Source organism: Carassius auratus, chromosome 17, assembly GCF_003368295.1.
Source record: "Carassius auratus strain Wakin chromosome 17, ASM336829v1, whole genome shotgun sequence".
NCBI lineage: Eukaryota > Metazoa > Chordata > Actinopteri > Cypriniformes > Cyprinidae > Carassius > Carassius auratus.
Window position 1 is genome coordinate 16,198,312 of NC_039259.1, and position 12,085 is coordinate 16,210,396.

Consider the following 12,085-nt stretch of genomic DNA (forward strand, 5'->3'; position numbering starts at 1 on the left):
TACATTTTGACATTTTTATGTAGAAATACTGAAATGGTATTTCTTGGCAAAAATATTCCAATAATCTTTGTTTTTTCTGCAACTTTTAAAAATATTTTTTACAGTGTTGTGCATTTTGTGTGTTGTTTAATATAAATGGGGCAAAGTACATTGATATGATGATTAATTTAGTGATTAAAGTAGAATTTTATTTTTCCAAATGCATATTATACTAGAGATCTTAGATCTTAGTGTGAACAGTTATTTTACGTAGATTTCACTTTTTATTTTATTTTTCATCTATTGCAACTTTGATTTCATGGCAACTAAGCATTTTTCATTATGGTAAAGAGAGCAATAGCATGTTTGAAAATATCAGTTTATATTACTGTACATTTGAATATCATATGCATTCTGCATCATTAATGTTTTCACCACCTATAAAAGACAGCTTCAATTTAGCCTTAAGGACATTATCAACTTACCTGGGATGTTGTTGGCCTCTGATGGTGTTGCAGCAAAGAAGAAACAATGGAGGAAATAAAATAAAAAAACAGAAGAAAAAAAACAAGAGAGAAACATTGCAGCCATTAGAGCCCACTCATATTATCTTTGCATGAAAACTGTCATGCAAACTCTTACACACCTGCCAGCATGCACTGAGCAGACATCTGCCCTGTGCATGTACATAGAAACCCTTAAAATGCCCCTTGCATCTATCCATCCACCCCCCTCTTCTCCCTGAGATATGAGGGAGGGGGGGATCAGATCTGTGGTGTATGAAACAACATGACACACCAATATCTAAGAGGTCTGGTTCATCTTCCATGTCTTACACACACTCCCAAAGCCCACATCCACGCCTGGGTCATAAATCCAAACAGGCAACAGAACCTGCTCCCTTTAGAGAGGGTTGTGGATTTATGGGACGCTGATGTTTGTCTAAAGCACTGTTCCATACTCAGAGCCTGGTAGCGTTTACTCTCATTGTAGACACACACTCGCTCTCTCTCTCGCTCTCTCTCTCTCTATCTCTCTCTTTGTGTCACAGGCCGCCTTTGGCACTGAAGCACTGGGCTGACTCATTTCATTAATGCACTCTGGTCGTCTCCCAAACCAAAGGGCATCCAACACTGATAAACGGGAATTGCAATGCTCTGTGTGATGAAAAACAGCTAATCTACGATTTCTCTAATCTGTTCCGGCTAGGGATGATTCACGATCATCCGAACATCCAACTACTCGATTAGTGAGGACAGCGAATCTTAAGCTTTGATATTTTTAGCAGTGGTGATATTATTGTGTTCAACTTCAGACGTTAAACATGAAAATTATCTTAAAATACAGCCATTGTACAACATTTAGGCTTAAAAAAATATTTATTTGACTACTTAAACACAAAAACCTATTTTGTGTGTGTGTATATATATACAGTATATATATATATATATATATATATATAAATGTGCTTTTTATATAACATGACATAAACCAAATATATATATATATATATAGACATTATAATAATTATGAGGTATTCTTTTGAAAATACTTTTTATTCATTAATATTTAGCTGACTATGAGATTATCCAGATTTAATTATTTCATATGACTCAAGAATTTAAGATTTTACTGTAGATTTTTTAGTACCAGACACTGACAGGCTGAAAAAACAATTTATCTGTTCCCAGTGCACACAAACTGCAGCTAATACAGGGAATTAGGAGAAACCTGATGGGGTCTGCCTCCATGAAATGCTTTTAGTGCAGACTAATTATAGCTACATTAGACATTAATTAAGTCCTGTATGTGTTGATGTCTGAACTGACTGAAAATGCAATATGTTGACTCTCACGGTCACTCATTTTTGGGACACGTTCCAATGTGTATGTGTGTGTCTGTCTGCCGTGCTTGTTAAAGGCTGGTACAGGACATTAAGTCCTCTGATGAGTTGCATTAACCTGGTGGGAAACGTATTAGGATGTGATTGGAGAGCGGGGAATGCTGAGTTACACTCAGGATGTGAGAGCCATGGTGACTTGATTGATGTGTTCAGCTCTTGAGATGACCTGTACTGAAGTTCTGGCTGGAATATGAATGTCTACATGCACTGTCAGCCTTCTATGATGACCTAGTTTTTCAGAAACACCGGTGAAACAGAAATGAATGCTTAGTTGTAGCACATCAGTAGATCTTTTCCTTGATTTTCTCAAAAGCAACAATTTTACTAGTTCTAGATTCACACCTAATAGTAATGATCCCTGCAACAAAGTCATGTGAATAAAATCTATTTTCTTCTAATATAAATGTTAAATTATTAACCTTAATTTTCTGAACAATTTTGTTAAAAAAGTGAAAGTTTAATTACTTTGTTCTCTTATATACAAAAAATAGCAAACCATAACAAAAAACAAATATAGAGAGAGAGTCTCTAAGATCTACATATCCTCATAATGCACTTTTGAATTTGCTTTACAACATTAAATAACTCATGAGGAGATTTGTAAAGAGTGGCCAGCTTAAACACAAACCTCAGTGTACCAATTCAGAGACCATGCGCATGGGAAGACAGATTGAGTGTTTGATTGGCTGCCAAATGTTTATTATTCTAATCCGCCAAAAGATTATGCGCTTTCGCAAATGATGCAGCGGCGTGGCTATCACGATTTTCACAGAGTGAGGAACATACGCCACGGCAACGCAAAACAGTTCTGAGGCCATTTTAGCCATCTGGCCATCGAGAGGAGTGTCAGATTGTTGTTGCCGCTGCTATGGCAATTGGATTCAGTCAAACGTACATAAGGCTAATGCTTAACACTTTGGACCAGCTTGCAATATGGCTCCGACACAATATTTATTACCCAAGTACAGATGTTTCAAAAGCCTGAAGACACAAGATTAAGATGGAATTAAGATTGCTCAGTGGATTTTCGTAATGTTGTTATCGAACACTGATGTCTGCCATTAATGTGTCATTTCACAATACTGGTTTTGATTGAGTTCAGCTGTAGTCTTACAGAGCCTTTAAATTCAGGCTACCCCTGTGCACCAGTATAAATATCCTCCAAAAATGGTTTATTTATTCTTTTATGATTGGCTGAACTGATTCCCAACATCAAAGCCATCAAAGCTGCTTTTACGTCTGGCTTTAAGCCCTATCAGAGCACTGCAGGACCCAGTCAGCCAAACAAGATGAAGAGTAACAATGGTTGTAAATCAAGCCAAAAACTCAACCAATAAATCTAACCCTAGTGCCCAGTCTTCTACACATCCCTCTTTCTCTCATTTTCTTTTTCCTGCGCTCTGAAACAGGCTGTACATGCATACATATTCACTTTTATACTAAATACCTAAGTACACAGATAGCATTCTGGGATTAACATTTTAATCACACTCAGTAATTGTGTAATTAAGTAGAGTATCACAGGAGAGGTTGTGTCTACAATGAGAGTGAAAACTCATAGGTCTCATAGCAATGATCACAGATCAATCACCCAGCTTAAACACTCCAATCAAAAGCGGAGAAAAGTTTAAGCCTAATCAAGACAGGAAATATAGGCATTAGTTTCTGTAATTGTTTTCTAGCTAATTAAAATTAATTATTTATCAGGTAAAGATAACCCATATTGTTTTTGTTACAATTAAAAGCATTTAAAATGATATCTTTAAAGCAAAAATTATCAAAAGAAACATACTCAACAACAACAACAAAAATATCATGGTGTACCTTTCATTACCACCAGGATCATCTACCAGGATCTAAATCATGTTTCATGGGGAAGAACTCAAAGTTGTGAATTTCTTCTGTGGTATAATAAAATTTGTTTAGTTATGATTATACTTCTTGAGCGCAAACCAGAAGTTCTGTATATAAATGAGCACATTCGATAACCAAGGTCAAACAATTTTCTTTCTAGGAAAACCAGTAATGACGCTATAAAAAAATTGCAATTGACACGTTTAAAATAGGCAATTATCCCCCGTCTCTGATTCATTCTCTGTTGAAGAGGTGCAACAACAAAACCTAGAGCTGTGAAATGGCCTCCTCAAATCCCCAGAGAAACTAAAATGGCCACTTCAGAAAAACAACCAAGGGATCTGAAAAGGCACCTTAACATCCTAACACCCCACCTCCTCAGCCGGGCACGCTAACACAGACACACACACACAAATGCTTGCAAGAGACAAATAGCTTAGTGCTTTACAGAGGTAAAAACGCAGGCTTTGCTAGTAGTGCATTTCAATGACGTTCCCTTTCAATTGACCGTAAGAAGTTATGGGGGAATAGAGGAGGGTCTTATGAAGCTGATCAAGAAATTCCCAGCACAAAAACACCTGCCAATGCAGAAAACAGTTCAGCTTCTGTAGAGAAGCTAAGAGACGCCATTAACCTGAATCTTAAGAGACAAAGCATGAAGGATTCTGGGAATAAATATTCACATTTTAGCAGTTAAGACAATTTAGAGTATAAATAGATGAGTGCCAATAAACGTTTGAGAAAAGATTTTACTTTGCATATACAGTACAAAGTCAGTATTGCAATTTCCCTTATCAAGCTGTAAAATATAGACTGTTTTACCTTCGTTGCAGAATCGGCCAACATATTCCGTCTTAGAACAATCACAAAGCAGTTCCCCATCCACAACGGAGCACGTTCCTCCGTTCTCACATGGGTTCTCCATGCAGATCCCCTCTATGTCCATGCGGACCCTCTGGCTGCTTAGCAGAATAGGTTCCTTGTTATTGTACTTCAGTTCCCTGATAATTCCCTTAAATGGCGGAAGATCCTTCACTGTTGGGAGAGTGAGCACAGAAATACGAATATCTTGAGGGACTCCGCCCAGGAAGAGGTCACTAACGATCTTCATGTACTGCCTCTGTGGCCGCACCTCGCCCGATTTGCTCACTCCATCCAGAACCAGCACAGTTCTCAGGTTGTACCTGCTCAGGGTGGCAGAATGCCAGCTGCTGTCATTGACTCGCTTGTCCGATATGACGGTGGTCTCAGCACAGTCAATGCCGAACTGCAACTGGAGCTTCCCTTCGACCACCATGAGTTGCAGGAAGTCACAGAAGCCACCATCGTCAAAGTACAGGATTAAGGCGCTGGACACGTCTGTTTTGAACTGGAAGTTGAGGTCACTTCTGGTGCTGGCGTCCCAGCGGAGATAGCGTGCCCACTGACCTTGCGACCCTGTAAACTCTAGGCCCAAACAGGGCCCAAGCACAGTACTGATCAGCAGCTGCAACTGGACTGAGAATCTGAAGAAATTCATTTTAAAAGTGCTGGAGATTTGGGGTTATTATCCTGAACAGAAGGAAATCATTGAATTCGCTTTGGTTCAAAGGTCAGTATATCCAATGTACATCCCACAGTATACCCAGAGATATTAAAGAAGAGGTGAGATCGTCAAACGCAGCGACAAACAAGAAAATATCCTAAAAGAGGAGAGGGAGTTAGGAGGAGAACAGTCTTAAATAACAGTCATAAGGCCAATGACATTGCACAACAATCCAATCTCTGTCAGGCGACAATAAAAGTACTTCTTCCACGTTTCCTGGAATGGATAAACTTGAGGAGACGAGCAGATGAGGTGCTGTGTTTCTGCTGAGGTGCTGTTTTCTTCTGGTATCTCCTCAGACCTCAATCATCCAGACAGGTCCTCCAGGTCGGACTCTTTCTGTATTTAGGGAAACCAGTGCAGACTGCATGATGCCTTGTGGGTAATGTAGTCCATACGGTTACTCTGCCCCGTCTAGCGCACAATAGCTGTCAAAATAGAAAAGCATCAAATTACAAACGAATCCACGGATGTCTCCGTCTATCGAGTGTGTGATTTCTTTATGCATAAAACACAAAGCCTAAAAATATATTATGTAACAAAACAATTCAGTACACTTTCACAAATATTATAATGAAAAGCTGCATTTGAATAAGTCTCTCATTGTTTTGTAAAATGCAAGTCCTGATAAAGCCTAATTAAAAAGTTTCTATTTTAGAGGCATTTTACCCAAAAGATTCTGTGTGTTATCGGTCATCTAGTGTGTAAATTACCAGCATTATTCACATGGCAGCTCCAGCTATCATTCAGTAGCAGCGAGCCTGTGTTTATCTGATGATGTGGAAAATTAAAAGGCTTTCTGCAGGATGCACTATGCATGAAAACAATAATATGCATGTCGACATTCTCATGAAACATAGTCTACATTTCCAGCACAGTCATCTTAATACTAAATCTAAAAACCTATAATATTTTGCTTTAAAAATATTTAATTTAGGTGTGGTCCTTCAATTTGAACACACAAAAACACTGCATAAAGATTAGATTTAAATCAAAAATTATTATGAATTATTATAATTTTTTATTTTACTTTAAAAGAATATTGCAAAACAAGATGCAGTTAAAATGCAACTGAAATGTTTATTTTATATTAAAATAATTACTGGGCTTTTTTTTTTTTACACATTCTTTAAATAGCAAACAAAATGGCCTGGTTTGTTCTACAAATATGAAAGAAGATTCCCATGCTGAGCTGACGTTTGGCCTTGAACCAGCACAGATTAGTAGGACTTTTGTGAAGGCAAAACGCAGCTCTGGCTCCTCTTAACATGTGTCCCCTACGTGCATAAATGAATAGGCTCCAATTACATGGCAACATGTGAGGTGTAACCTAATAGACATCTAATATTGCCTGTGTCCTTGCCAGAGGCGTAGGCAGCAGGTATGGCAGGACAATAGTGCTACCAGCCCACGCAATTCAACCGAGCCGAAACACAATGCATGCCGTCAGAGCTCTGCCTGCTGCAGCTTAAGAGGGAAAAAAGAGCGAGAGACCACATGCTTGTAACAGATACTCCATGTTGGCTCGTGCCCACACCTCAAAATATACATGTGTGCTTTCTCTTTTTCTTTTTTTGTCGGGCGAGGGCTTGCAAAGAGGAGGAGAGAGGTGAAAAGGCTAAACTGAGCTCATCATTGTCCTCATTGATATGTGATTGACACACCCTACTGGGAACGGCACACGACACCACAAAATAAAACCCCTGCATTTGGATCCCGCTTAAAAAGTCGGCGAGTAGGAGAAGGAGGTGTAATGGAGGAAGGGGGGCATGTTAATGACAGCAGGCCCAACCATTCATCAGACACACAAAGCTGGGTTTTACCACAGGTGCCTCAATTACGCTCTGTCATTACACCAGAAGAGCTGCGACAAAATGTCCTCCAGTGCACCCCGATGATATCATGGAGGCTTTGGGAGGAGGTGCACGCCATTTCAGCGAGCTCTCCTCTGTATGTGACACGGTTGATTTCGAGCGCCCGCGTGGTGGAGCGGAGGTGTGGGCGAAGTAGAGCTGGGCCAAAATGGATGACATCAGCGTCCGGTGCTCTCCTCCTGGGCTGCCAGCCGGTGAATGGGAGGCGTGAAGCTCCTACCTGGCCTCATATAGCCTCCCCCCAGTGACCCAGAGTGGGCATGGGTACCACCAGCAACCCCCTAAAAAACCCACTGCAGAAGAACAGCGACTTGTGAGCGGTTCTGCAGCAGTGGTTTACGGCATTACATCACCTTGATAAAAACACACCATCCTTGTGCCATGATTCACTATAATACCCCTCATAATCAGAAACAGAGGATTAGGAATATGATTTATGACCAAATTTCACTGTGGTAAAGGTGTGCATTATATAGGGCTCTGATCAAGACAGAAAGATCACGTCACACTGCGGTGTATTGGAAAGGCAGAGCACATTCGATGAGTGTTTTGGAGACTGAGCATTACACAACGCCAATAGAAAATAGTCTTCAATGCGGCAGACAAAAAGGCGATTTGAAGGAATTAAAAAACGATATTTGCAGGAAAACGATATTTGTTATATGTGTTACTTATTAGGATATACATATAAATATACATATACATTATATATATATATATATATATATATATATATATATATATATATATATATATATATATATATATATATATATATATAATTAAACATAGCGTTCATTAAATATCTAATATCCTATATTTATATGTGCATATATATGTGTATTTTTCAGTTTTAGAATTATCAGTGTGAATTATTCTAATTCGTTTATCTCTGCAGAAAAATACATCAGTTGCGTTAAAATCATTTAGCTGTCTTGGCTTGATATGTAAATTGAGATTATAACCAACACCCGTGTGAACAAAAAGATACAAAATACAGGGAAACGAAACAATATAAATATCCTTTTATTTTTATTTTAGCTCACGTGTAATGCGATTTAATACATTTGAAGCAGATGCATATGTTTAAGCAAAAATCGTTTAAATGGATTATTAAATTTGAAAGGGTTTTGTGCTCTAATTTTTCGTTTTTAAAACAGCATTTCTCTTCGTTTCACCCGTTTAAAATGGTGCACAATATACACACAAAATGTGCTGTAATACACTGAAATCTCGCATTTGATCCAGATTATTAATGCACAATTCAGTCACCTAAAATAAGACACGTCAGTCTCACAAATAAATGAGCACATGTATAAACAGACCGACAAAATAATTTTTGGTGAGAGGAGCATCATATTTCACACAAAAGATGTCACAAAACACCACAAGGTGAAATTATACTCGAGCGTCATAGATAAATTAAACACGCTCGAATAAATATATTACACATATTTTAATTCAGAAAAACGAGTTCATTTTGATTTCTGTCAGCGGTGGAAAAAATAAATCGTCGATGAATGTGTGTATTTGGCAAGGCCGCGCTCAGGAAATATCTACCCCGACAATATCAGGACAGACGATATGTCTGGGTGTTATTATTCTGGCAAAAATGTTAACTCACAAATACAAAATAATGTCTCTAGCCCAATTATAATTTTGACAAAAACATTCAATGTACTAAAAAGCACAAGCCTGAATAGTCTACCTTTAAAATGAGTGTGTGAGCCCGCTAGTGTGTGTTATACTGGATTATTACCAAAGTCTATTAAATTCCAGGAGATCTAAATGAGCCACTACAAACTGATGAGAACAAATTAACATATTCTAATAATGCACTGTACTCACTCGAGCATTTAAAAGCGAGACAAAAAGAGCTGAACGTGCATGTTACATGTGAAAACGTGCAAAAAATCAGTTTAAAAATTCTGTCACAATAATTGTCACATCAGACAGATGTTTATATCGAATAATGTATAAGGGTTTGTGAATTTTCTTAAATTAATGCAACGTGTTAATAGCAACCCTTGAACTATTTATATATATATATTTTTTTTTTATAAATAAAAAAAATATCATTTATTAAAAAATATTTAAGTTCCCCTATATACTTTGTCTAATAAAATCCATAATAAAGCAGTACACTTTTAGATCATGTTGGTTAAAAGTATTAGGCTAACCACACCACATGTGTGCATCCTAAAAATAAATTTTAGCCACATTTATTTGTAGCAAATGTTAATACATTTTCATTCATGCCTTAAAAAATAAAATGGGTATGCGTTCCTGTGTTTTTGGCCAGATCATCATGTCTAGGTGCATTCATAAGGATGGCCCTTCAGTGGGCATGCGTGTTGTTTATCCTGAGTGGCAGTTGATCATGGGCTCCACAGACACCTGAGAACTCTTATTCATTATTCAAAGCTACTTTTACAGATTAAGAAAAACAAAGGTCTGAGAGCAAAGCGCGATAATTGTTTGTTACATGTTTACGGAGGAAATGTGTGTTTTTTCGTGTTTATTACAAGAATACAGGCTTGTGTTGTCTAACTTACTGAAAATAAACGAAATAATATTTGATATTTCAGGCAGCTGACAAAAAGGGTCAGTACATGTTTATTTTTGAGCCTACAATTTTGTCTCGAAAACCGCTCAACTCTGACATAAATACTCTACTGTTTCCACACTGAGCTCTGTACAGAAGATAACCGTCTATCCTAGTCTTGAAGAATAAATACCCGCACATGTATTTTTAGAGTTCGACAGCGTGTGTAAAACCTCTTTTCGTTTCTTGTGTCGTTGGCCTGAATGATAATATAGTTTAATATTTTTATCGCGCTTCTCCGCGAAACAACGCGAATGTCATTTATTTTGATTCAGTGCAACACGCCGCGTTCACAGAAATAAAAGTACAATTAAAGAACAACCGTGATTTAGAATGTGACAAGACGACTAAGTGTAAATACTCAAAGTAAGTGATGAACTTTTAACATCCCGGCGAGCTTTCAATCATTCCTTACCAAAAAAAAGAGAGAAAGAGACTAACCTCAGTTTTCGTAAAAAAATATCCCAAAGCGTAATAATCCACTTTACATTCCAAACAGGCTCTATATGTCTGGTCCACGCCGCTAAATGTCGTTTTTTCGCGGTCTTGTGTGAGGATGTTTTACCTTCGTTATGTGCTCGCTTGCAGTTACAGAGAGCCGCGCGCTCAGAGACACTGTTGGACAATCACGAGATTTTCACACACGCGCCGCGCGACCCCGCCTTCTTCTTACTGCGAGGCTCGCGCCATTTAAAGGTGTAGTAAAATCTGAGAGAAAACTTGGCCACAACCACACTTTTCTTTTTGAAGCGGTATATATATATATAAATACATATATATATATGGGAAACGGAACAAGACATGTCTATGAGGTGTTTGTATTTGCTTACATTTGTGGATACATGCAATACATTTCTAGCACTTGTACATTATAACCTAATAAAGACATTTCTTTCTTTCTTTTCTTGTGGGTGCACTTAGGACAACAGAAAGGCCTGAGAGAATCTGCTGTCCTTGGTGCTGAACTTCACCACAAACATGACTGCTGCGCAACAGCTGCAATTTTTAATTGAATGGATATTTTGACGTCCAAAAGACTATAAAGCAATTTTCCAGAAAGTTTGCCATTTGGGACGGAAGTGAAATCTGCACACTCAAAAAACTAACATTGCAATCGATAGGTGTTGACCATGTCATTGATTTGCAGCCAAAATGATCCATCATAGAACCTACAGAATATTGAGCGTGTCTCTGAGTTGAATGGATTTAACCTCTTTGGCCTGCAAAGTCAAGCTCATCTAATGCAGTTTGATACGTGTTTGAGGCAGAAAAGCTATCAGAGGTAAGCATGTTGCAATGTTGAGATTCTTCTAGTAGCGCTTTATTACATCCAGTGCATGTGAGATGACTAATTTGGTCTCATTCACACAGTTCAGTTCAATTCAATTCAAGTTTATTTGTATAGTGCTATTTATGATACAAATCGTTGCAAAGCAACTTTACAGAAAATTAAGTTTCTACAGTATTTAGTAGTAGCTTATCAGTGGTGACTGTCAGCTTATATGACAGAAATGTACAGAAAAATCTATTAAAGACATAATCAAACAGACGATGAACACTATTAACAACAATTATTATATGATGCAATCAAACTTATAGCAAAATTTGGTAGTTCTGTATGTTGTTTCAGGGTTAGCATCATCTGAGGTTCTCTGAGGGGTTGACATCATCTCTTCTCAGCTGTTCTGGATCCAGACTGCAGCTTGTGTAAATCCTAGTTACCATGGAATGTCAATCATGTGGCAAAACAGAGAAACAAATAGAAACATAAGTAGCGTAGCTCCTGTTCCAGCCAAGTAAAATTAATTTGTTTAACCCAAGCTAAAGAATAATAATGCACATTTGATCAGTTTGAACTGCAGTCAAAGATTATGAGATGCATAATTTGAATTCTTGGCCAAAGAGATGTGTTTTTAATCTACATTTAAACAGAGTGTGTCTGAACCCCGAACATTATCAAGAAGGCTATTCCAGAGTTTGGTAGCCAAATGCGAAAAAGCTCTACCTCCTTTAGTGGACTTTGCTATCCTAGGTACTACGAAAAGTCCATAGTTTTGTGACCCTAGGGAGCATGATGGATTGTAGCGTTTTAGAAGACTAGTTAGGTATGCAGGAGCTAAACCATTAAGGGTCTTATAGGTAAGTAGTAATATTTTGTAACTGATATAGAACTTAATAGGTAGCCAGTGCAGAGACTGTAATTGAGGTAATATGATAATATTTTCTTGACCTGGTAAGGACTCTAGCTGCTGCATTTTGGACTACCTGTAGCTTGTTTATTAAAT

General features: G+C 37.8%; 1 protein-coding gene across 17 annotated transcripts in view; it reads right to left on the reverse strand.

Annotated features, from left to right (window-relative positions):
• The window catches only part of nrxn3a (neurexin 3a), a 231,977-nt gene extending 221,553 nt beyond the window's left edge, over positions 1-10,424 (reverse strand). For 10 of the 17 annotated variants that reach the window (XM_026286076.1, XM_026286077.1, XM_026286068.1 and 7 more), the window contains exons 1-3: positions 10,242-10,423; positions 4,559-5,749; positions 465-482 (exon numbers count right to left, since the gene is read on the reverse strand). In XM_026286076.1, coding sequence (XP_026141861.1) covers positions 465-482; positions 4,559-5,255 — 715 coding nt within the window. In that variant the 5' untranslated portion in view covers positions 5,256-5,749; positions 10,242-10,423. Of the gene's footprint in view, positions 1-464; positions 483-4,558; positions 5,750-10,241 lie in introns of all 17 variants that reach the window. The other 7 variants (XM_026286082.1, XM_026286081.1, XM_026286078.1 and 4 more) reach the window with 4 other exon arrangements.
• Positions 10,425-12,085: the final 1,661 nt, after the last annotated feature.